Source organism: Myotis daubentonii, chromosome 10, assembly GCF_963259705.1.
Source record: "Myotis daubentonii chromosome 10, mMyoDau2.1, whole genome shotgun sequence".
NCBI lineage: Eukaryota > Metazoa > Chordata > Mammalia > Chiroptera > Vespertilionidae > Myotis > Myotis daubentonii.
In genome coordinates, this window is record NC_081849.1 from 49,998,273 (window position 1) to 50,023,361 (window position 25,089).

Here is a 25,089-nt window from a genome sequence, read left to right on the forward strand (position 1 = left end):
ACATACCGTGTTATTAATAAATACAGGGACATTAATATTCCCCAATAGTCATTATTTTAATTCACCTCAGACAGTGGCTTTCAGCAAAAATCTATTCTTTCCATTTTTGTGATTGATTTTTGAAATTCTTTTTTTTTAAATACATTTTATTGATTTTTCACAGAAAGGAAGGGAGAGAGATAGAGAGAGTTAGAAACATCGATGAGAGAGAAACATCGATCAGCTGCCTCTTGCACATCCCCCACCGGGGATGTGCCCGCAACCCAGGTACATGCCCTTGACCGGAATCGAACCCGGGACCTCTCAGTCTGCAGGCTGACGCTCTATCCACTGAGCCAAACCGGTTTCGGCTGATTTTTGAAATTCTTAATAAAAAAAGCTTGAAAATTATTAGCAGATAGAATTTTTGCAAGTAGAATTATCATCCTTACTTCTGGGGCAGTTTTTAACTTTTGTTATAACAAGTAGTATACACTTTGCTTTTATCATGCTTAGATTTGATTGTAATTTTTAAATGATATGTTTATTTGGTAGAAAAAGAATTAAATGAGACATTGCTTAAGTGAAAGATTTAGTACATATTTATTTGTATCCTCATAAATGTACTGAGTATGTATCTTACGTGCTATAAATCATTGTTGCCGTAATCATTTAAAAAAATATCTACACTTTCTCTTGTGGTGGCTCTCTAAAGCTGATTTCTTTTGATTTGTTTAAAAAGTATTTCCAGCCCCTACATACAATAACGTGTGTTATTTCACAGTGCTTTTTAATTGCATTATGTTCAGTAGTTAAAATTAAATTTATTTTTATATGCAACACAAACCTTTACTTCTTTAAAATAAATTTGTTATAAATATGGTCTTCTGAAAAGAGAAAGGGACATGAGCAAAAATTATACACAAGTACCCACACTCATATAAATGCACACACACACCCAAGACTCTAAAATCCTAGTCAAAAGCTATATTTCATGAAAGAGAATTATAGTAATGTTGATGGTTTGCCAAAACCTCAAGCAGTGACAAAATCCACAGAGTGTCCTGAAAGGGATGCCTTTGCAAAACCGTGCCTCTCCAGATGGTTTAGATTAGAGATGTTTAAAAACACATGGCGGCATTAGTTTGGTTTAGAACTCATAGTTAATTCAGTAGATAAAATAATGCAAATTTGAAACCCTAGCCCGTGTATCAGAAAAATCATCAAATCTTATGATTGCTCTTAGGGGAGGTTGGTATGTGATGTGTTGATTTTTAAATGATCTAATTGAAATAATAAAATTAAGCAAGAAAGGAGTAAAAAAAAAAAAAGATTGAAAATACAAGAGTATAAGTAAAAACTTTCTTCCCTGCAGAAGATTTATTCCTTTAAGCTGTCAGATCCAATCAATTTGTATGGGATTCGACAGCCAATTGTCATTTCCTGAGATAAACTATGTAAAGAGGTTGTGTTACAGAGACGGCATGAAAAAATGGAAGAAATAGCTCCAGAGCACGATGCAGAGAGAGGCCAAAATGTCCTCAAAGCCCCCAAAGTGTTGCCAGAATCCCCTCACCTTCCCAAGAACAGCAGATAAGCAGCTTACGCAAAAGTTTTCCCTTTGGCTTATTCTGCACTTGGTCCACATTTTAGTAAATTAGTTTGTCTTATATGTGGTTTTTAACCTTGGTGGGGGCTCTGTGTGAACAGCGATGTCGCACACTGTGGTCTCTGGCTCGAGATGTATAAGAGTGACCCCAGGGCCCTGAAAGGCTCCATCACTAAAAGCCTGGCTCCCCCACCCCCTTTTTTTATGCCTAAAATCAAAAGTATCCCACCCTCGGATCCCACAGCAGGGCAGCCGGCAAACAGCTCCTGGAAAAGAGCTTCTGTATGGGAACAGCATTGATTTAATGATGTATTTTACCGTGTGTGCTACCTGCAGCACAAATAAAAGCATTCAGCTATGTTAAAATTGCCACTAGAAGAATGTTCATCTAAGGGTTCTGAGCCTTTCAGAAAACAGGGGACAAAGATTCTACAAAAATAGAATCAGAAGGTTTCCAACAATAGTTGATGGGCTCAAAGGGCTTGACTCTCAAAGGTGGCACAGTATTTAGTTCCCCCAGAAAGAGGGAGCATTTTGAGCATTTTCTAAGCATAAAAACTAGAAACAGTGGCTTTTAATGTCTGGGAAGAGCTCCACAATCAAAGCAAATGTGCTCCTTTAACAGCAAAGTGCACACACAACACATACACACAGACACACACACAAAAATAGGGGGTAGACAGAAGTGCACAGAATTTCTTTGGACGCCTGGAGATTTCCATTATAAAATTAATTTAATTTTGTTTTAGCAACGGAGACATTGTATTAGCCAATCTGAACTACTGACCCATAGTTCGGAATCCATACCCATTTAATATTTGTAACCAGAGAATATATTTTTGTTTTTTTCTTTTCATTATTTCTTAAGTAAATGGAAATGTAAACCCCAGTGTATGTCAAACTCCTATTTTAAGATAGTTTAATCGTGTTCTACCCTATGGAGAATGAAGGGAGATTTTTTTGTTGTTGTTTTTGTGTGTGTGTGTGTGTGTGTGCTTGTTTCTCATATATGATGTAATACTTTTTTCATGAGAGTATTAATATATAGAATTGTAGAATCTCAGAGTTCGGAGAAACTTTTGTGGTTCTCTGCACCGACTTATTCAAACTCTGAATTCTTTTGAATAATCCGACTTCCTTGCCAAGTCACCATCTATCTTGCTTGAACACCGCTCATGCTGCTGTCCCAGGGCAAACCACCCACCTCTGGCTGGTGCTGGAGAGTTTCGCAGGGAGCTTGCATTCTGTCCTAGAGGTCTGCTCATCAAGAGCAGAAGCCAAGTCAGGTCGGAATGCAAAGGGACCGATTCTGGGAGCAGGGCAGCTGGGTGAGCATGAGCACACAAACACAGCACCGCCTGTCCTCCCCCACCACCCTCCTCGTGTGCCTCGCCATCTTTGTCCCCAACCTGGCTTCCTTTAACAGCATTTTATCAAAGGCATAACAACGTTGTGTCAACCCTACTGCCATGAAAATTGTTTAAAAGACTTCAATTTGGGGGGAAGATGCTCAGGGAAAGCAAAGACCTACCTGTGCTCTGCCCATCATCCCCTGCCCCCACAGCCAGGCTTCTGACCATGTTCTCTCCGTGTTTCATGCCATGTCCTTCAATGCACTTAGTAAAATTGTGAAGACTTGCTAAATTTTGGAACTGAAATGTCCCCTCTATATATTGAAAGCTACTGAGACAGGCTTAACACAAACCTCCTGCCTGTAGAACATCACGGTATGTTCTCTCCTTTGTAAGAGGGACATTTGAGCCAAGTTCTGGAACACATCACACATTCAGACGACAGGAAGAAAGAGGGCCAGTTCTTAAATCATCCATGGCTCGCTAAAGGAGATAACTAAATGAATCTCTTTTTTTGAAAAGTAAATAATCGCACTCTCCACACTATCCTTTGTATAAATAGAAATTTATTTTCATATATCAGGACCGCTGATATGATATTCGCTGATTTGGGACGTTGTTACTGCAGTGAAAATATATCGCTAAGAGTGTGTGATAACCTGAACTAGTAATCAAACATCAAGGGCCTAATTGCTTAAATGAAGAGTTAGGAATGTTTTGTTATTTTTATATTATAGTCCATAGACATACATTTATAAAATACTTGAGGGACTTAGAAAGTATTTCCCAACACCATTCATTTAGTTAGCCAAGTACTATTTTTTATAGACAGTATAAAGGGAAACCAGTTACCCTTTATAAATCTGTAACAATTTCATAGGTAGTTCTTATGTTCTAGGAATAATATCAAAATACAGGGGAAAAGAGCCTCTTGAGCTTCTCAGAACCATATTATTTCAATACCAAATTTTAAAAATTTCCCTCAAAACACTTATGGATTTTTTAATGTTGTCTATAGCGTAGATTCTTATCTTGAGGGACCCACAACTGTAGAATCTTGCCTATCAGTAGAATGAATTTGGCCCATAAATATATTATATTACTGGCCTGAACCTCAAAACACCTCTAAAGTAAGGAAGGATATAAATGAGCAAATAAATCATATATTTCTACTTTATATAGTTTCTGCTTTTAATAAGTATAGTTGACTAGCTCATATCAATAATGTTTGGGTACATAATTCTAGGACAGCCGAGGACTGCAAAATATATTACATTGGGAAGAATGAAAGTATAGAATATAGGGCAAGGCTTTCAGTTTCACCTGCGGAACACAATCTGCCATACCTTCATGTCGATGGCAGGTTAGCCCAAAAAAACATTCTAACGTTAGGCACAGCATGTTTTTAAAATGACCAATGAATGGACTTTTTACTGCGTAGTTCACACGTATCACGGTAAGAAAGATGATGGGTTGGAAAACAGGCAGTATCCATTAAAATGAAGTTTGCTCTTTATGCCAAGATCTATATTAGAATTTATATATGCCCAGAGCCTGATAATTTGGAGACTGAATTCTATTCTCTCTGGCTCTGAGCCAGAGGGGCCACGATCCATTTCGCTAGTTCAGCTAGTTCAGTTACCACCTGTGTTCCAACAGCGAAGTCAGACCCAGAGGAAAGGAAGCTCGCTGGGCCGCTTAGATCCCTATCCTCTCAGGCCGCTGTATTTATTATTCCACTAGGGAATGCTCTGCCCTTGAAGGCTGATCCGCTGAGGGTGGGATCACAGGCAGCAGGTATGCCATGAACAACAAACCCATATTCTTAACATATGTTTAATTTGAGTAACTCTCCTCCTTTAAAATACCTCTTGATTTTAAATCCACATCCTGATTTGCCCACTCTTGTTACCATTTTCTGCTGCCTGTTCTGAATTAATCCTTTGAGGTGGTCATTCCCCGGAAAGAAAAAAGGAAAATGAGAAGAGAGATGCAAAGTTGGGAATGAGAATGAAAGAGAATGGGGGAAAGCAGAGGGAAGGGGGTATTAAGCAGAGTCTGTTTTCACGTGTCAGGTTTGCTTTGAGCTGGGAAAGACGGGAGAAGTAGAGGAAGAAGAGAAATGCACGGGAAAGACACTCGAAAGGTTATCCCTTAATATCCCTGCTGAAGAATGGAAATCATTTTTTGCAATAGAGCTCAATTTACAAAGATTATTTTGATTCTCCGTCATACTTCATCTCAAAGAATTGATGTAATCTAAAAAGCGGTTAAAATTATTAAAATAGTTTCCCTGGTAGAAAATGAAATGATTTTTACTCTCTTAGGCAGTGTTTAAACTGAGATAATTGGAATTATATTTTATATAGTGATTATGTCACTTCGATGTCTAAACAGTCTTTGTAGAAGTGATAATCCCTGATTCTGTTTTTTCATCAACACAAAACTGACTAAAGGTTAGAAAGATTAGCCACCAATTGCTGTTATTTGTAAAACCTACAGATAAAGCTGATTTTCTTGAGGAATTCTGAGTTAAAGGACTTTCTCTACCTTAGAACTATTAACCCTTTAGGATGCTTTCTGCATCTTTCTTGGGTAGGTTTTTAACTTAGAGAATCATGAAACTGCTTCAAATACTTGATTTAAAATATATTTGAAAGTGAAATAGCAATATTTTATGCTATATGTTCTAAAATAGCAAAATATGTTGCTTGATGTCATAAAATTTGTTTTTCCTATTTTTATCTTTGTATGAAATCCGTTTATCAAATCCAGGTTTTCCTAGATCACATATGACTAGTTAAATGAGATCTTGTTAAAAATATAAACCATATTTCTGTAGTTGTCACCTCATCTGCAATTTAGGATTTCTGAGCTCTTCAAATTCCCCCCGCTTTTTTCCTGGGAGCTGCCAAAGAAGGCTGCAAGGGGTTCCAAGGACCACCGGTGATGCTAACGGCAGCATGTTGGACTCCAGCACCCAAGCCCCATTGCCTTTCCCACCCGGCACCCCAGGGCTGGCCGTCACTCACCTCCAGAGTGACCTTCACAACCATTCGCTGGCCTCCACGGCTGCAGTGCCATCGTTGCTGATCGTGCCCCAGCACCCCGACCAGCCCAGTGACTGGTAGAACTGAAGCCAGTCAGGTCAGGGAATGTTCATGAAGAAGGAGACAGAATGATTCTCTCCCCTAAGTGTATATTCTTTGTCCCGAGGATGCCTAAGTAATGCAAGCTGGTGTGCCACTGTCTCCAAAGTTTATGATACGTATAGTCTTTGTATTTTCTCAGTAGCACCCTAATGCAAGCAGAGTTCTGGCAGACCTGTCCCACTAGTCAGCTATTCAAGACTGTCCAAATTGCGAACACTGCGTAGGCTCAAACCTGGCTACTGTTTAATTTTATTGCATGCTTGAAATGTGGTGATCTGGAGCAGACTGCATTTTATCCAAAGCAGTTCAGTAGATCTTTGTTGTGTCTAGCACCGTGCTAGGTGGCAAGGCCTCAAGATGGTGTGTACATGATGAAGATGAATTTATTCCTCCTCTCCAAACTCAAAAGCAAGAATGTGTGATCTGCGGTAGGTTGTAAGCTACAAAACTCAGATAATTTGTGTATAGTTTACCCACTGTGGTGTCATCAGGCTTAGGACTTAGTATAAAAGTTGAAAATGGAGTGGAGATAGGGATAGTTAGCTTAGTTTGTGGAAAAGGCCTTTGAAAGGCTGAGCTAGTCTGCATTTAGAGGGAGGCGACCTCACATGAAGAATACCTACCTCCTACCTCAAGATCCTGCAAATGGTTTAGGGATGGTTGGTGAACCACAGGTATTCCTAAGGCTGGTTCCTATTAGACAGGGAAAACTAGAAGCCTCGCTTTTCCTCATCTTTGCTGTGGAATGAAACCAATAAAATCAGTTAGTATTTAGACAAGCGAGTGCTGCTCATCTGGGAGAGAATGTTCCTGGGGTGGGAATGACCAGTAGAGGCCACTGAAGGACTTTTGAGGGCAGAGGGAGAGTTCAAATAATGCAAGAATCAATGGCAACTCTGTTAACATCATTTAAATCTACCTAAATCAAAATCATAAGGAAAACCTTACCTTTGCATATGTATTTCCGTCATTCCACAAATAAAACGTGTAGTTCAAAATCTGGCACAGTGGCTGTCTACACAAGACTGAATTCTCTAGAAGAAAAATACCTAAGAGAAGTTTGTATTGCCAGATGCTTGGCATCATGTAGTCAAAACATTTTGAATGTGTTTTAAAATAGTCTTCCAGATGTGTGACCACTTGTAGCTAGCTAGAGCCCTTGTCTGCATTTGGAAAGGAGTGGGGTGAAAAACAGGTATACAGGAAAATGAAACTCTTATTGCCTTCCTGGTCTGATTGCCTTGGGAAGAAGTAGTTTAATTAAAAAAAAAAATTTATGCCTTTCAATCAATTTCTTCAACTTTGCCTTTGACTGGCAAATATAGACACAGAGCTTTCCATAGTACCTTCTATTTGCCAGATGAAAGACATTATTGCCATCAAGTTATGATGTTTTCTGACTCCAGAAGTAGTTATTTGGAAGTCAACTTTATTTGTCCTGCTTCTTGATATTAAATATTATCAACTCTCTCTCTCTCTATATATATATATATATACTAGAGGCCCGGTGCACAAAAATTTGTGCACTCGGGGAGGGAGGGGGGGTCCCTCAGCCCGGCCTGTGCCCTCTCCCAGCCTGGGAACCCTCGGAGATAACGACCTGCTGGCTTAGGCCTGCTCCCGGGTGGCAGAGGGCAGGCCCAATCCCTAGGTGCAGCCCCTGGTCGGCTAGGGCTCGCAGGGCCATTTGGGGAGTTGGGGCACCGCCCCATGTCATGCACAGAGCAGGGAGGATCAGGAGGTTGCGATGCCACCCTCAGTCACGCTCAGGGTAGGGCCGATTGGGGGATTGGGGCACCGCCCCCTGTCACACTCAAGGCAGGGTCGATGGGGAGGTTGCGGTGCAACCCCCTGTCACGCACAGAGCAGGGCCAATCAGGGGGTTGGGGCGCTGGCCCCTGTCACTCACAGAGCAGAGCCCATCAGAGGGGTTGGGGCGCCGCCACTCTCACACTCAGGGCAGGGCCAAAGGGGAGGTTATGGCTCTACCCCGTCACACACAGAGCAGGACCCGTTGGGAGGGGGGCGGGGGGGGGAGGGGGTTGGGGCACCACACCCTGTCACACACAGAGCAGGGCCGATCAGGGGGTTGGGGCACTGCACCCTGTCACACACAGAGCCGCAGAGCGATCAGGGGGTTGGGCAGCTCCCCGCTATCAGGTACAGAGCAGGGCTGATCAGGGGGTTGGGGCGCCTTCCCCTGTCCCGAACAGAGCAGGGCGGATAGGGAGGTTGTGGCCCCGCCCCCTGTCGCACACAGAGCCGTGGGGCGATCAGGGAGTTCAGGGGGTTTGGGCACTGCCCCCTGTCACACTGATGCCGGTGCCGGGAGGCCTCATGGCTCCGCTGATCCCCGTGCACTGGGTGTGTGTGTGGGGGGTAGTGTCCCTCAGCCCAGCCTGCCCCCTCTCACATACTGGGAGCCCTCAGGCGTTGACCCCCATCACCCTCCAATCGCAGGATCGGCCCCTTGCCCAGGCCTGATGCCTCTGGCCTAGGCGTTCGGCCCGGGCAGCGGGGACCCGCAGCTGCAGCGGCCCCACGATCGTGGGCTTTGCTTTAGGCCCAGGCAAGGGACCCCTAGCTCCTGGGACTGCCAGCTTCGACCATGCCCAGCTCCCATCGCTGGCTCCACTCCTACTTCCTGCTATCACTGGCCAGGGCGGAAAAGGCACCTGATTCTCTGATCATGGCTCGGGGGCAGGGCAAAGGCAGCCCCAGGGCCGCCTTTGCCCTGCCCCCCAGCTCTTAGCTCCCCCCTGGGTTTCCGATCACTGTCAGTGGCAGGGGGCTTCTTCCTGCTTTCCCTTTCGCCTCCCTGCATTGTGTCTACATATGCAAATTAACCGCCATCTTGTTGGCAGTTAACTGCCATCTCAGTTGGCAGTTAATTTGCATATAGCCCTGATTAGCCAATGAAAAGGGTAGCTCGTACGCCAATTACCATTTTTCTCTTTTATTAGTGTTGATATCCTATCTAATAATAGATAAACATGGTAATTGACCATACCTTCGCTACGCATCCCATAGGCTAATCAGCAAGATATGCAAATTAACCCAACCAAGATGGCGGCTGGCAGCCACACAGCTGAAGCGAGCAGGAGGCTTGCTTGCTCCAGTGATGGAGGAAGCCAAGGTTCCCCGCCTGCCGTGGCCTGGCTCTGAGCTCCGAAAGCAACAAAGTTTCAATTATAGAAGCTAAACAAACCCCAGATACCTGCTTTCAGCAAGCGTGGCCTCAGAGGTGGAGCGAGCAGGAGCCCAGCTCTCAGCTCCAGTGATGGCAACAAAGTTTCAATTATAGAAGATAAATAAATCCCAGAATTAAAAAAAGAAAAAAGAAAAAAAGGAGAGGCTGGGAGCTTCAGTCACCACCCAGCCTGAAAACGGCCCTCAGTCCCTCACCCAGACTGGCCAGGCACTCCAGTGGGGACCCCCACCCTAAAGGGAGTGTGGCCAGCCTGAAAACAGCCATAAGCCCCTCATCCAGGCTGGCCAGGCACCCCAGTGGGACCCCCACCCTGATCTGGGACACCCTTCAAGGCAAACCAGCCGGCCCCCACCCGTGCACCAGGCCTCTATCCTATATAGTAAAAGGGTAATATGCAAACTGACCTTAACAGCAGAAAGACTGGGAATGACTGGTCACTATGACACACACTGACCACCAGGGGGAAGACGCTCAATGTAGGAGCTGCCCTCTGGTGGTCAGTGCGCTCCCACATGGGGGAGCTCTGCTCAGCCACAAGCCAGGCTAATGGCTGCCAGTACAGTGGTGGTGGTGGGAGCCTCTCCTGCCTCCTCAGCAGCGCTAAGGATGTCTGACTGCAGCTTAGGTTTGTTCCCCGCTGGCAAGTGGACATCCCCCGAGGGCTGCCGGGCTGCCAGAGGGATGTCTGGTTGCCATCTTAGGCCCAATCCCCTGGGGAGCAGGCCTAGGCCAGCAGGTGGTCATCCCCCAAGGGGTCCCAGACTGCAAGAGGGCACAGGCCGGCCTGAGGGACCACCCCTCCCCCCCCCCCAAGTGCACAAATTTTTGTGTACCGGGCCTCTAGTATATATATATATATATATATATATATATATATATATATATATATATATCTTCAGTTTGCGCACTTTCTTTACATTTTAAGACTTCTATTCAAGAATACAGAATTAAATTAGGAAAAATATATAGAAATTTATTTACCTTTGAACTAGACTTTCCCACAGAAATTCTCATTCTTGCTCTCTCGGGTCCTCGTTTCCAAGATGACCAAGAAAAGAAGGAATAATGGTCGTGCCAAAAAAGGCCGAGGCCATGTGCAGCCTATTCGTTGCACCAACTGTGCCCGGTGCGTGCCCAAGGACAAGGCCATTAAGAAGTTTGTCATTCGAAACATAACGGAGGCCGCAGCCATTCGGGACATCTCCAAAACGAGTGTCTTCGACGCCTATGTGCTTCCCAAGCTGTATGTGAAGCTGCATTACTGTGTGAGCTGTGCCATTCACAGCAAGGTAGTCAGGAATCGTTCTCATGAAGCCCGGAAGGACCGAACACCCCCACCCCAATTTAGACCTGCGAGTGCTGCCCCACGACCTCCACCAAAGCCCATGTAAGGAGCTGAGTCTTTAAAGAGTGAAGAAAAGTTCTCTTGGGGGAAAATAAATGGAAATTGTATTTAAAAAAAAAAAAAGAAAAAGAAAATAAATTCTCATTCTTCAGTGAGAGCCATATGGTTTGTTAAACCCACCTTAGGTTTATATATACAAACAGTAGGTGCTAAATATTTAACGGTCTACGAGAATTGCAGAGAAAATTGCTCAGGAGAATTTACACCTTCTGAGTCTTGCACAGTTTTTTTCCTCTAGGCCACAGAGAGATATTCTGTTTGTACTTAAGATAATCAATAAGTGAATCTGTGGACTTTGTAACTGATTTAATATGGTATCCTTGCCAGATTTTAAAGAGAAGAATGCTGGGGGTATAAAATTCTGAAGTGTTGTTGCATGTCAATCTGATTTTCAATATTTATCTCTTTCTCTCAACATACAGTGTTTAATTAATTTTCAATTATTCCAAATTACTCTTTGACACCAGTTATAGATGATACATTGATAGAACTGGCATTGGACAGATATAGTAGGTTATCATCCCTTTCTGAATACTATAATGAAGTTAAAGATAAGATGAGGTTCCTGTGATTGTTTTAACTGGTTTACCCAAGTCACACAGACTAACAGGTTTAACATGTCAGTAGTTTCAAAACAATTGGAAAACTGATAGGGGAAAATTGTGGTGTTACCCTGGGCAGGGTGATTCCTGGGTTCTTTGTCTTGTGGAGCCAAAGAATGAAACCACAGACGAAAGGTGGTATAGCAAAAGGTGGAAATTTATTGAGAAACAAGTATAGACTCTCACGTGGAGAGGGGGAAAGAACCCTACTAAGTCCCTTTTCTCTAGTTTATAAAGGCTGCAGATCTTTGTGCCTTGATATCCCCTTTATTGGTCACTATCCCCCTTAGATTGGACACTATAGCGACTCCAAAGCTCAAACCTCACATGAAGTACGTGAGGTCCCCTCCTTCTCCCTTATTTTCCCTATTCCCTCTGGGCTTTCTTCTTCCCCTCTGGATGTGGGGCTTCCTTCCCTTTATTTTATAAATGTATCCCTTCTGCGGTTACCAGCTCCCTTAGTCTATGGAAATGTGCCCTTTGCAGCTCTGTAGCCCTGTGCTTTTTGCATGGACCCTTAATTTCTAAAATTGCCTAAACCTGTCTGTTTTACCCCTAAAAACTCCTTTCCAAACTTCCAAAGGAAAATATGGAATTGTCCATCACTAAAGTTCCTCTTGGTTGCCTGCCAAAATTATCCTGAAACTACATTGGTGGGAGAAGGGTTGGGTGGCAGTTGGAGATAATTTATTAGGACAAATTTGAAAGCTTTGACATAAGATGTATGGACCTTGATTGACATGATGGTTGGTAGCACCTCTGGTGGGAGAGGTGATTGTGACTTAGATTTGTGGGGTTTATTTTGGAAGGAGAAGATATAAGACTCGGAGGTTGTTAATAATGGCAGAACTTAGGTTTTCTCTGATAGGATTTCAAAATGCTCTGTGCCTCTACTCCTGCCTGAAGATGACCAGCTCCTCTTTTTTGTTGGTTGATGTGATTGAAATGGTAATTGGAGAAAGGAGTTTAATGTGAGCCAAGATACAAAAGAAGTGGACAGGAGTTTTAAATATCTATTATGGCTATAACTTTGTCTCTATATAACAGTAAGCAAGTCACTTAACTTGGTTAGAAAAATACGTCACAGCAGGTTATAGTCTGTCCACCAGCAGGTCACAGTCTGTCCACCAGGCAAAATAGGACCAGAGTGCATTTTTAAAGCCAAAAGAGGGTCCAGTGACCATGAGGTTAAATGAGTATGAAAGCCCTGTGTCTGGGAGGGATCAGCAGTGCACAGTGTGCATGTGATCCTGACTTTGGCTAGTGATGGACTGTGGGAATTAGCTAAACGAACAAATAATTCAAAGTATTTAGTTTATCATTTTCTCAAAATATTTACAGGTTGATCAAATATGTATTGAATGCTGTGGTAGGCAGAATAATGGCCACCCAAAGATGTCCACCTCCTAATCCCAGGAACCTGGGAATGTGTTATTTCACATGGCAAAAGGGACTTTGCAGATGGGATTCAGTTAAGGATCTTGGGATTCAGTTAAGGATCCTGGATCAACTGGGTGGACCCACTGGGATCATAAGAGTCCTTATAGGTGAGAGGCTGGCAGGAGACTCAGACTCAGAAGGAAATGGGATGATGGAAGCAGAATCAAAGTGATGTGATGTGAACAAGACTCTACGGGCCATTGCTGCTTGGAAGGTGGAAGGTGACCAGCCATGAGCCAATGAACGAGGCCAGCCTCACAAAGCTGGAAAGAAGGCAGGGAAATTGATTCTCCCCTCGAGCCTCCAGAAGAGAATGCAGCCCTGCCATCGGCTCCAGAACTGTAGGATAATGAATCTGTATTGTTTGAAGCCGCTCAGTGGGTGGTAACGTGTTACAGCCCCTGTAGGAAATGAGTACAAACTACTCATTCTCAGGAACCGTCTTAGGCACAAAACACAGCACAGAGAAAAGAGAAGCCTGTGGTCTCCCGCTTTTAGAAGGCTCACAAGTTCAAAGTGCCCATTTTATTTGGCCTGTGAGGAAATTAAGCTGATACAATCAGCATGATTTTCACCCAGAGAATCCGTTCTATATACCAGCTCATGGATCTTTACGCAACATCTGTAACATGTGAATATGAAAAAAAATATCCCATTCCGCCTCTTCTTCGACACAAATTTTGTGTGTTGCCCTAAAGACGGCTGTCCTCTGACCAGGAAAGGAAACAGCTTAATACCAATCCAATCGCTTTTATTTATGAAGGATGTCTTTAGGATAACAGTCCTGTTTTTGCATCTTGAAGAGCTGGAACAATGGAAAGCCATTAAAAGAAAAGGAGGTGGCCTTTTCTCTAGGGCAGTAGCTTTTAACCTAAATGAAGAAACTGTGCCCTTAAAGAAGTTAAGTGACAGGAACAAAGTTTCACAGCAGTAGTGACAGGCCCTCCTTGAACTTGAGTTTCTTGATCCCTTTTCAGCCTCTGCCCCTTTTCCCCACAGACACCGGGTGCCTGGATCCAGGTGCTTTTTTAGAATCTGAAATAGGAATCAAGTCCATGTCACTAACCTGCTTCCCAGCACACCCAGTGTGGATTACAAAAGGAAATTAACATGTAAAGAAACCCTTTGGAAACTGAAGGAGCCATGCTAGTTCTCTCCTTATATTATTTGGCTGGTCTCACTGTTGGTGTCATTTTCAAGTGTGGGGCTTGATTTAATAGAGACAGCCAACAACTGTGGATCTAATCAAATGGGGCTCGGAGCGCATAGCTTTCCGTGTGGGAGAGCTGTAAGAAACATTTTCAAGTTTTGGAGGGGTCTGAATAAGGCGAAAAGTATTCGAAGAGAGCTGGAAAATCAGGCTCAGGGATCTTGCTTTTCAGGTCTGTTATAGTCACTCTGTGAAGTATTGCAGACAATTCGTTATAATTTATCACACTGATACTCTTACGTTGGATGAAGCCCAAACACAACCGAGTTAGATGCATATTAAATTACCTCTTACTTAAAAGGAGGGTGGTCTCACCAAGGCAGGATGGAGTTCATTAGCAGGCTGAGTTTTTCTTAACTCTTCATTATCTGGTTTCATATTATTCCTTGGTCCCAAGGAACATTGGACACCTCTCCTTTTTCAACTCTTAGCGAAGCACGCAGGGGATTTTCTGAATCTCAGCAGCCACCAATTTCAGAGATAACATAATCATCACATATCTATAAGCAGAACTCAGACTACCATGAAAATTGCTCCTATTCTTTGCATAAAATATATTTTTTAAGAAAAAGAAAAATATTGTCCTTGTGCATTTTTTAAAAATTTTTATTTTTGTTAATCCTCACCTGGAGATATTTTTTCCATTGATTTATTTTTATCCTCACCCAAGGATATTTTTCCATTGATTTTTGAGAGGGAAAGAGAGGGAAAGACAGAGAAACATCGATGTGAGAGAAACACATCGATTGGTTGCCTCCTGCACAAGCCCTGACTAGGGCCCAGGCTGGGGAGGAGCCTGCAACTGAGGTACGTGCCCTTGACCGGAATCCAACCCAAGACCCTTCAGTTCACAGGCTGATACTCTAACCACTGAGAAAACTGGCTAGGGCTGTCCTTGTGTATTTTTATTTTGATCTGCACAACGCAAAATATTCCACTCCATTATGATAATTGACTGACAGGTGTATTGGGTGTATTCTAATATATGTGATCACATTTCTTCTACCTGAGGAGCACTGCCACCCATATCATTCAGTGAAGGACTCGGATCAGACAGGATTCTATTGACAGATGGCCTTTCCAGAACTAGGAACTTCAAACTCCATGTAAATGGACTTTCAAATGTGCATTGTAAGTCTTTTAGGTGGGGTTTCCCTGGAGGGCAAAAAGGACAGAGAAGAATCCCTGAGGTGCCCTAAATTTAATTATTTGACTCCAAAAGAATTTGTATTCATGTATTTTTGTTTGTCTCTGAGTTGTTTATTGTTTTGTTCTTCTTTTAAAAACCAGGTCAGGTTGAACCCTGGGGCATTTGACATCTATTTATCTGTTGGTCTCCAACTCTACATAAATGTCCTGTTAAGAGGGGATTTATCTCAGCTTAGAAATGAACCACCATGACATATTTTTATCCCTTTCCACACTCTAGTCACTCTCAGTCTTTGGGTCTCTCGTTAAACATCAAAGAATCTTCATAGGGAAAAGGTTGGGTGTGGAAATTGGGGGATGGGTGAGACTTGGTATTGGATGACAATCACAAAAATCAGTTTACTCTTGTCTCTAACATTGATCTTTCAGCAAGCACTTAAACCCAGTTTTTTCTGGTCCTTTTCAGTACTTCAAAGTAGCAGTTTATCAATAGAACCACCAAGCTAGACACAGTCCTAAGAGGTCATCTGGTTCATCTCGGTGCCTTAGGCATATGCATATCTAAGTAATTCCAGGCAGATAAAAAGGGACAAAGACACTTCTGCCTTTGAACCACATTGCCTCCTTGACTATAGAACCTCACTTCCCCTTTGCATCTCTGGGTCTGTAATCACCATATAGTTTTAATGCGAGGAGGGATCTATTCTGGCTGAATTCTTTTATTTTCCTCCTAAATTTAGACTAATTCCATGCACTGTCACAGCTGGCAAAACCACCACAGTAACTTAAAAAAAAAAAAAGTGAAGAGCCTATGCATAGTGAAACACTTTAGGCTTTTGGGTTTTTTTTAATCGTCCCTCTATAATTTCTGACCTAAGTGGCTTGGTAATGAGCTAATGTGGGAGATTCCATGACTCTATGGGTGGATCCTCCAAATGTAGATTTATTTTATCAGCAGGAGATTGTTAAGTGACATGTGGAGACTGAATGTTCTTCCTTTTTTGACCTCCTCAAGCATAAATCATGAATCCCTACAAATTCAAGAAAGAAATTGCCCATAAAGCAAGACACAGATCTCTCTATCGTACAATTGTGTTTAGACAGTCTTGCAAAAACAAGAGTTCTGAATCTGATTAGCCTGCTTATTATTGTGCTTGTAAAAAAAAAAAAAAAAAAAAAAAAAAAAGGACACCTGATAAATGAATTTTTTTGGATTCTATAGGTAAAAGCCATTACTACCTTTTTTACATAACCAAGGAAGAATTTATAGACAAAGAAGCTGGCTCTCTTTTTACATGGTTTAACTTTATCAAGGGGGGGGGGGCAGAGAGTAGGGGGAGGACCCATATTTCAGAATGCTGTGTTTGCCCCCTTTGCAAGGATTTAGTGCTTTTTCAATAAAAAATAAATTTAATTTGTGGCTCCACTTCAAGTAAGATGGTTTGATGGTGAAAGTGGAGCAGTCCCAGCTCTTGATTTAGAGAAGTCGTGTGGCTGAATCCCTTAACATCACTTTCATGTGGTTTGGGTGAGCCATTCTCAGAAACCCCAAGCATTTTTGAAGATACTAAACTAAAGACATTCACAATTTTTCCCTCTCTTTTTTTCTACTAATCCTTCATGTTTTAACAAGCACTAGAGTTAATGCTGCCTACACTCTTTCCTGTCAGAGTGCAACGCTTTTTCTTCTCTCAAATAATCTCTTCTGTCTAAATCATACTACATCAACCAAAGGGTTGGATGCCGACCCATGCCATACCCAAATATCAACTTCCTATTTTTTAATTAAGCAGGATTTAGACATTTGATTTGAAGAAAGCTGGTGTTTTTTAACATGTAAAGCAATCCATATATTCATCTCTTCCTATTCTTTTTATGAAGTGAAAGTTTGCTCTCAGATTGTACCTCATTCCTTTCCAGCCTACACATAGCAACCTGGGTTTCATATTGCCTGAGAGAGAGAGAGAAAGAGACAGAGAAAGAGACTGACTAAAGTGTTGGTAAAGGATTAGAAATCTGTACTGAAAAAGCTTCTTTGACCTGGGCGTGTTTCAGTGACCATTATTGTCAAGTATGATGGCATATCCCCACCTTGCTTTAGCCATAATTTTTATTAATTTGGAATAAACAAATTAATAAAAATTAAATATGTGTGTGTGTGCATGTAATACCCCCTTTTCATCAACTGACTTCAAATCTTGGATTTTTTTTTTTGCTCCTGATGTTTTATAAGATCTAAAAAGATCTTTGTCTAGACTTAATCAAAAGTTAAAAAAAAGAAGTCAAACCCAAATAGAGGGACATTCAAGGAAATACCCGACCACCAGTACCCCTTGAAACAGTTAAGATTATCAAAAACAAGGGAAGGCAGAGAAGCTGTCACAGACTAGAGAAAGCTCAGGAGACATGATGACTGAATGGAATGTGGTGCCCTAGATGGGATCCTGGAACGGAAAAAGGACATTGGGTAAAAACGAAGAGCATCTGCATTATGTATGGACTTCAGTGTATCAATATTGGTTCAGTGGTTGTGACAAATGACCTATGTTAAATGTAACAAGAAGGAAGACGCTAACTATAGGGAGAACAGGCTGTGAGGTGTAGGCTTTTCTGCAAATTTGAAACTATTATAAAATGTTTATTAAAAATGAGTAATGCTTGTTCTGATTCTCTACAGAACTCTGACTAGCTGTCAGGATTGAAGTCAGAGGGAGAGCCACTGATCCTTTACAAACAAAGTTTATAAGGGAAACAAACTTTCTTTTTGCAAATAAGAAAGCTGAAACTTCCTTTTTGTTCTGCAGTGTAACTGTGATGGGTCACCTCTACCCTAACACCTGGCACCAGCAAGGTTTCCAACAGGTCATGATGGTTTGAAGCAGTTACTTTCTAGGAATGGCTTTGCATCTGAAAGAACTTGTTACCCAGATCCTTCACCTTGCTGCTGGGTAGTTTTTAGCTGGGATGTACCAAGAAAATGTTTGTGTTTATAAAGGCTCATTTTCACCTGGAAGTTTAGTATGTGTCTTGAATCTTAAGAGACTCTTTAGGTACAGGTAATGATGAAATGCACTTAAAAGTTTTCACTGACGGTTGTTTTTTGAACTTTTTCCTAAACACAGGCCATCCTTTTCTCTAACTTCCAAAATGTGACCACTCTGTCCAAGATGTCTATCTCATATGAACCTCTTATTTTAAAAATGCATGTGTATTATTTCATATTTCTTGAGTTCAGAAGACTGTTCCCAAGATCCTGTGTCTGTCTCTAAATAGTTAGAGCAGAGAAAGTCTTCCCTTTTCACAATAATTAATAACAATTCACATAATTATGGGGAGGGGAAGATAAACAGTCATTTAAGAAGAACTTGTTGTACTAAAATGGCATTTTTGGTTTGACTGTGTAGTGACAAGATGAAAACAAAGCATTTTCTCCTAAAGTAGTGACAATATACACAGAGCTTGTCTGTGGTGACCCAATTGGTTTCCAGCTGCTAGCTGTTCAGTAGATGCCCATGAAAGAATGAATTGGTCTCAACCAGTTCTCAGCAGGAAGTACCCACCTCATGGTAAATATCACTACAGTTGGTACTAATTAGCTTTGTCATCACCTGTTGCAAACAGTAGGCTAGGGGCTGAGTCGGGTGATCAATTTCTGCAGCTCAAAGTCCATTCTGCCGTGTGGGGATGCATGAGGCTCTGTCTGTGATTACCAGTCCCACGGTATGAAGTCACAAGTGTGGTGCACAGGAGGAGGGATTGTGTATCTCAGTGAGAAAATGTACCTGCGTTCACCTGACGCAAGATTTCACAGTATATTGGCTTCTAAATCAGCCAGGCTGTAGTTCAGATCTGGGCTTCACCACTTACTATTGATTTGCTCTTAAGCCAGTGGCTTTATTTTTCTGAGCCTGAGTTTTGTAATCTGAAAAAATGGAGGCAAAATTACCCACCTAATAAATCTGACATAGATGCATATGATATGTTTGGCACTTAGTAAGTATTCAAAACTTTTGGCGCACCCCCACAAGCGAATAAGCATGTAACCCGGTGTGACAGTGATAATGATCATTAGCTCTCCTAATAATGAGAAAACTCTCAGGTGTTCAGTGTCAGTCAAAGTGATCCTAAAGGGAAGTGGGGACCTAAACCTTTACTATCCTTTTCTTAATGAACATGTTCGAAGAGCCTACTCATTTAGGAGGGGAGGGAAGTAAGAGATGTAAACACTAGTAAATAAAATGGAAGGAAACAAAGCAGTGGCATTTTAACAGGAAACACTTATTGTATCATGTGTGTGTCTCCATTGGTCAGATTGTGAAATGGCTTGTGACCCCATGAAGGAAACATCTCAGGCATGGCCAACATCAAGCATGTCAAACTCAAAGGCTAACATGGGCCAAATAAACAAGGTTTAAGGTTTAAGTTTATGTGGGCCACAAAAAAACAAAAGCTTCAATTTTCATAGAAACGTAGGTTTATTTTGAAAAGTATATATATATATATCTACACTAATAAAAGAGAAAAATGGTAATTGGCGTACAACGATACCCTTTTCATTGGCTAATCAGGGCTATATGCAAATTAACTACCAACTATGATTGGCAGTTAACTGCCAACAAGATGGCGGTTAATTTGCATATGTAGGCACAATGCAGGGAGGCGAAAGGGAAAGCAGGAAGAAGCCCCCTGCCACTGACAGTGATTGGAAACCCAGGAGGGAGCTAAGAGCTGGGGGGCAGGGCAAAGGCATGATCGGAGAATCAGGTGCCTTTGCCGCCCTGGCCAGTGATAGCAGGAAGTAGGGGTGGAGCCAGCGATGGGAGCTGGACACGGTCAAAGCTGGCAGTCCCGGGAGCTAGGGGTCCCTTGCCTGGGCCTAAAGCGGAGCCCACGATCGTGGGGCCGCTGCAGCTGCGGGTCCCCGCTGCCCAGGCCTGACACCTCTGCCAGAGGCCTCAGGCCTGGTCAAGGGGCCAATCCGGTGATTGGTGATCGGAGGGTGATGAGGGTCAACTCCTCTGGCTGAGGCATCAGGCCTGGGCGGGAGGCTGAGCTGGGGATTGGGGGGATATGATGGTCCCCTTGCCCAGGCCTGAAGCCTGGGTCAGAGGTGTCAGGCTTGGGCAGGGGGTGGAGCAAGCGATCAGAGGGAGATGGGGGTCCCCTGCCCAGGCATGATTCCTGGGCCAGAGGCCTCAGGCCTGGGCGGGGGCCAGAGTCAGTGATTGGGGGGAGATGGGGGTCCCCTGTCCAAGCCTGACACCTCTGGTGGAGGCGTCAGGCCTGGGCAAGGGGCCGATCAGGTGATCAGAGGGTGATGGGGGTCTACGCCTCTGGCTGAGGCACCAGGCCTGGGCAAGGGGCAGAGCCAGCAATCGGAGGGGTCTGGGGGTCCCCTGCCCAGGCCTGATGCCTGGGCCAGAGGCATCAGGCCTGGGCTGGGGGCAGAACCAGTGATGGGGGGAAATGAGGGTCCCCTGCCCAGGCCTGACGCCTCTGTCAGAGGCCGATCCTGCGATTGGAGGGTGACGGGGGTCAACACCTGAGGGCTCCCAGTATGTGAGAGGGGGCAGGCTGGGCTGAGGGACACTCCCCCCACACACACACACACACCCAGTGCACGAATTTCGTGCACCGGGCCCCTAATATATATATATATATATATATATATATATATATATATATATATATATATATATATATATACACACATACATACAGGAGCAATGATAAAATTAATGTTTTCTTCCTGACACTTGGCATCTCTTCTCTGCTACTATCTTCCCTACTTCGGGGGGAATCTTGTTCTCAGTGATTACTTTCAAAACTGACCCAAGGTGAATGTCAGTAATTCTGGATCTGACAGGAAACATTGCCTTTCATAAATGTAAATAATTGCTCACACTGTTATATTGGCTGGGCCACAAAAATATTCGTTGTGGTCCTCATGCAGCCCATAGGCTGCAAGTTTGACATGCTTGGCCTACATTGATGGAAGAGGAAATTCATCCCACAGTGACCTTGGGCTATACCCAGATTCATTGTTTTAGAACCGGTGCTCCAAATTTCTCTGTGCTACAAAGCACCAGGTGTTTGTTAAACACACAGACCAACAGGTCTCTTCAAAATGTTGATTAAGTAGACCCAGGCTGGGACTTGGGCATCTGTGTTGTTGTTGTTTTGTTTTGTTGTTTGTTTTTTATTAAAGTGTAGTTGGCAGCATACAATATTATACTAGTTTCAGGTGAACAATATAATGATTTGACATTTATATGCCTTATGATGTGATTACCACAAAAAGACTAATAGCCATCTGTCACGGGGCAAAGTTATTAACTGTATTCCCTGTCTGTACACTACATCCCTGTGGCTTATTTATTATATAACTGGAAGTTTTTACCGCTTGCTCTCCTTCACCATTTTGCACCCATTTCCCTACCCCTTTCCCTTCAGGCAACTATCAGTTTGTTCCCTGTATGTATGAGTTTGTTTGTTTCTTCCTTTCTTTTAGATTCCACATATAAATAAAATCATATGGTATTTGTTTTCTTCTGTTTGACTTATTTCATTTATTACCCTCTAGGTCCATCCATATTGTCACAAGTGGCAAGATTTCATTCCTTACTATTGCCAAGTGATATCCCATTGTGTGTGTGTGTATATATATCTATATCTATATATCTATATCTAGATATATATATATATCTCACATCTTTATCCATTCATCTATTGATGGAAATCTAGGTTGCTTTCATATCTTGACTATTATAAATAATACTATAATGAACCTAGGGGTGTGTCTATCTTTTCAAATTAATGCTTTTGTTTTCTTTGGTAAATACCCAGAAGTGGAATTGCTGGGTTGTATGGTGGTTCTATGTTTAATATTTTGAGGAAGAATCTGTGCCTTTAATCAACTAAGTCTTCTTATATTCAGATAAGTTTGAGAACCATTGATTTAAAACACTACTTTTCACTTGACTGCATATGGGAATTTCCTATGGAATTTTTTAAAATAGTGATGCCTGGGTCCTACCCTCAGAAATTCTGATTAATTGGTATGTGCTATGGCTTGATCGTTAGGGAATCTTTTAAATCTCCTCAGATGATGCTAAGGTACAGGCAAATTTAAAGTAACACTAATTTAGGAAATAGCCTGAGGGGTCCATGCACCTGTAAATGATGAATTAGTAATAATCAGATGTAAAGTCACATCACAAATAAATAGATTCCAGCTTTGATTCAAGATGTGAAATATACTTTAACATTTTTCAGAAAATTCCCTAGAAGTAGTGTGCAAATTATCCGATTGCCCTAGAATTTTATTGTATTCAAAAGTACTGGTACTGAAGGGACTACCAACTATGATTTAGAGCCTAAATTCCCATAAATTGTCAGTACTTGAAGTATCAGTATACATATGAATAATAATGTGGCCTTTATCTAATCTTGGCTTTCACTGCAGAATTATCTTTGGTGCTAACTGTACACTATTTTCTCTTCCTTCTCTAACTCGTTTTCCAAAGTCAGTAAAAGTTAGGACTTGGGATTCCCATCAACACAGGACCCATAAGGAGACATAAGGATCTGGGAAGCCCGGAGAATCAATATCCCAGACAGGAGGGGAGGGCTGCTCAAAACAAGGACTCCAAGGAATTAAGCATGCGTAGTAACCCTTCTAAAAGTTTCTCAACCCAGATCATCAAGGCAAGGCCACGCATTACTAATGGAATTGTTTAGGAAAGATTTGTTGATCAAAATGAGGTGTCCTCTGAACCTGACCTTTGTTTTCTCTAGAGATGTTTCTTCAAATCACAAACTAGTCATTTTGAACTCTATATGGGGTGTATTGTTTATCAGTCTTTAAACTGCATTTCTCAATTCAAATCTTCCAATAATCCCAGGGAAAAGAGGCAAAGAAAATGCTCTGTTTGTAGGCAAGGTGAGAACTATCATGACCTTATTATGAATTGAAAATTCAGGCATAGACACCTCACAGCATTGGTGGGATTGAAAACTGGTACAACCACTATGGAAAACAATATAGAGTTCCTAAAAAAATTAGAACTACCATATGACCCAGAAATCCCACTTCTGGGTATTGATCTGAAGAAATCCAAAACCCTAATTCAAAAGGATTTATGCAGCCCTATGTACACTGCAGCATTATTCACAATCACCAAGATATGGAAGCAACCTAAGTGTCCATGCATAGATGAATGGATAAAGAAGAGGAGGTACATATATATACAATGGAATATTACTCAGCCATAAAAAATAATGAAATTTTACCATTTGCAATAACATGAATGGACCCAGAGCAGCAATTATCAACCTTTTTTATTTCATGACATGCATAAACTAATTACTAAATTCTGTAGCATACCAAAAATTGCATATTTTTTGCCAATATGACAAAAAAATAGGTGTAATTTTGATTCATTCACACCAGACAGCTAGTGTTGTGTTGACTGTTATTGTTTTATTTGACAATCTGAGGGAAAAGAGGTCAGTTCCTCTGACTAAATAACCAGGTATTAAATGTTTTACAATGTATTGCGGCACACTGCAATTGAATATCACTGGCCTAGAGGGTATTATGTCAAGTAAAATAAGTTAGAAAGAGAAAGACAAATACCATGATTCCACTTATATGTATAATTTAAAAAACAAAATAAAAGGAATAAACAAAATAGAAACACACTTATAAATACAGAGAACAAATTGATGGTAGAAAGGGATTTGGGGGAATGGGTGAAAAAGTGAAAGGGATTAAGAATTACAAATTTCCAGTTATAAAAACAGTCACCGGGATGTAAAGTACAGCACAGGGGATATAGACAATAATATTGTAATAACTATGTATGGTGTCAGATGGGTACTAGCTTTATCAGGATGACTACTTCATCTACACTAATAAAAGAGAAAAATGGTAATTGGCGTACAACGATACCCTTTTCATTGGCTAATCAGGGCTATATGCAGATTAACTGCCAACTATGATTGGCAGTTAACTGCCAACAAGATGGCGGTTAATTTGCATATGTAGGCACAATGCAGGGAGGCGAAAGGGAAAGCAGGAAGAAGCCCCCTGCCACTGACAGTGATCAGAAACCCAGGGGGGAGCTAAGAGCTGGGGGGCAGGGCAAAGGAGGCCCTGGGGCCGCCTTTGCCCTGCCCCCCAGCCATGATTGGAGAATCAGGTGCCTTTGCTGCCCTGGCCAGTGATAGCAGGAAGTAGGGGTGGAGCCAGTGATGGGAGCTGGGCACGGTTGAAGCTGGCAGTCCCGGGAGCTAGGGGTCCCTTGCCTGGGCCTAAAGCGGAGCCCACGATCGCGGGGCCGCTGCAGCTGCGGGTCCCCGCTGCCCGAGCCGGACGCCTAGGCCAGAGGCGTTAGGCCTGGGCAGGGGCGGAGCCTGCAACCACGGGGAGCTGGGGGTCCCCTGCCCAGGCCTGACACCTCTGCCGGAGGCCTCAGGCCTGGTCAAGGGGCCGATCCAGTGATTGGTGATCGGAGGGTGATGAGGGTCAACTCCTCTGGCCGAGGCATCAGGCCTGGGTGGGGGGCGGAGCTGGGGATTGGGGGGATATGATGGTCCCCTTGCCCAGGCCTGAAGCCTGGGTCAGAGGTGTCAGGCTTGGGCGGGGGGTGGAGCAAGCGATCAGAGGGAGATGGGGGTCCCCTGCCCAGGCATGATTCCTGGGGGCCAGAGCCAGTGATCGGGGGGAGATGGGGGTCCCCTGTCCAAGCCTGACACCTCTGGCGGAGGCGTCAGGCCTGGGCAAGGGGCCGATCCTGCGATTGGAGGGTGATGGGGGTCAACGCCTGAGGGCTCCCAGTATGTGAGAGGGGGCAGGCTGGGCTGAGGGACACTCCCCCCCACACACACACACACCCAGTGCACGAATTTCGTGCACCGGGACCCTAGTAAGGTATATAAATGTCTAACCACTATGTTGTACTTCTGAAAAAATAAAA

The 25,089-nt window shown here is 42.9% G+C and overlaps 2 protein-coding genes across 5 annotated transcripts in view; both read left to right on the forward strand.

Moving 5' to 3' along the window:
- Window positions 1–25,089, forward strand: part of DYNC1I1 (dynein cytoplasmic 1 intermediate chain 1) — a 283,514-nt gene that overhangs the window by 180,922 nt on the left and 77,503 nt on the right. The window lies entirely within an intron of this gene.
- LOC132211493 (small ribosomal subunit protein eS26-like) lies at window positions 10,322–10,786 on the forward strand. Its single transcript, XM_059656151.1, has one exon. The coding sequence runs from the start codon at window positions 10,347–10,349 to the stop codon at window positions 10,692–10,694; it is 348 nt and encodes a 115-aa protein (XP_059512134.1). The 5' UTR covers window positions 10,322–10,346; the 3' UTR covers window positions 10,695–10,786.

Coding starts and splice junctions, on each gene's coding strand:
- LOC132211493 (XM_059656151.1), top strand. CDS start 10,347: ATGACCAAGAAAAGAAGGAATAATGGTCGTGCCAAAAAAGGCCGAGGC.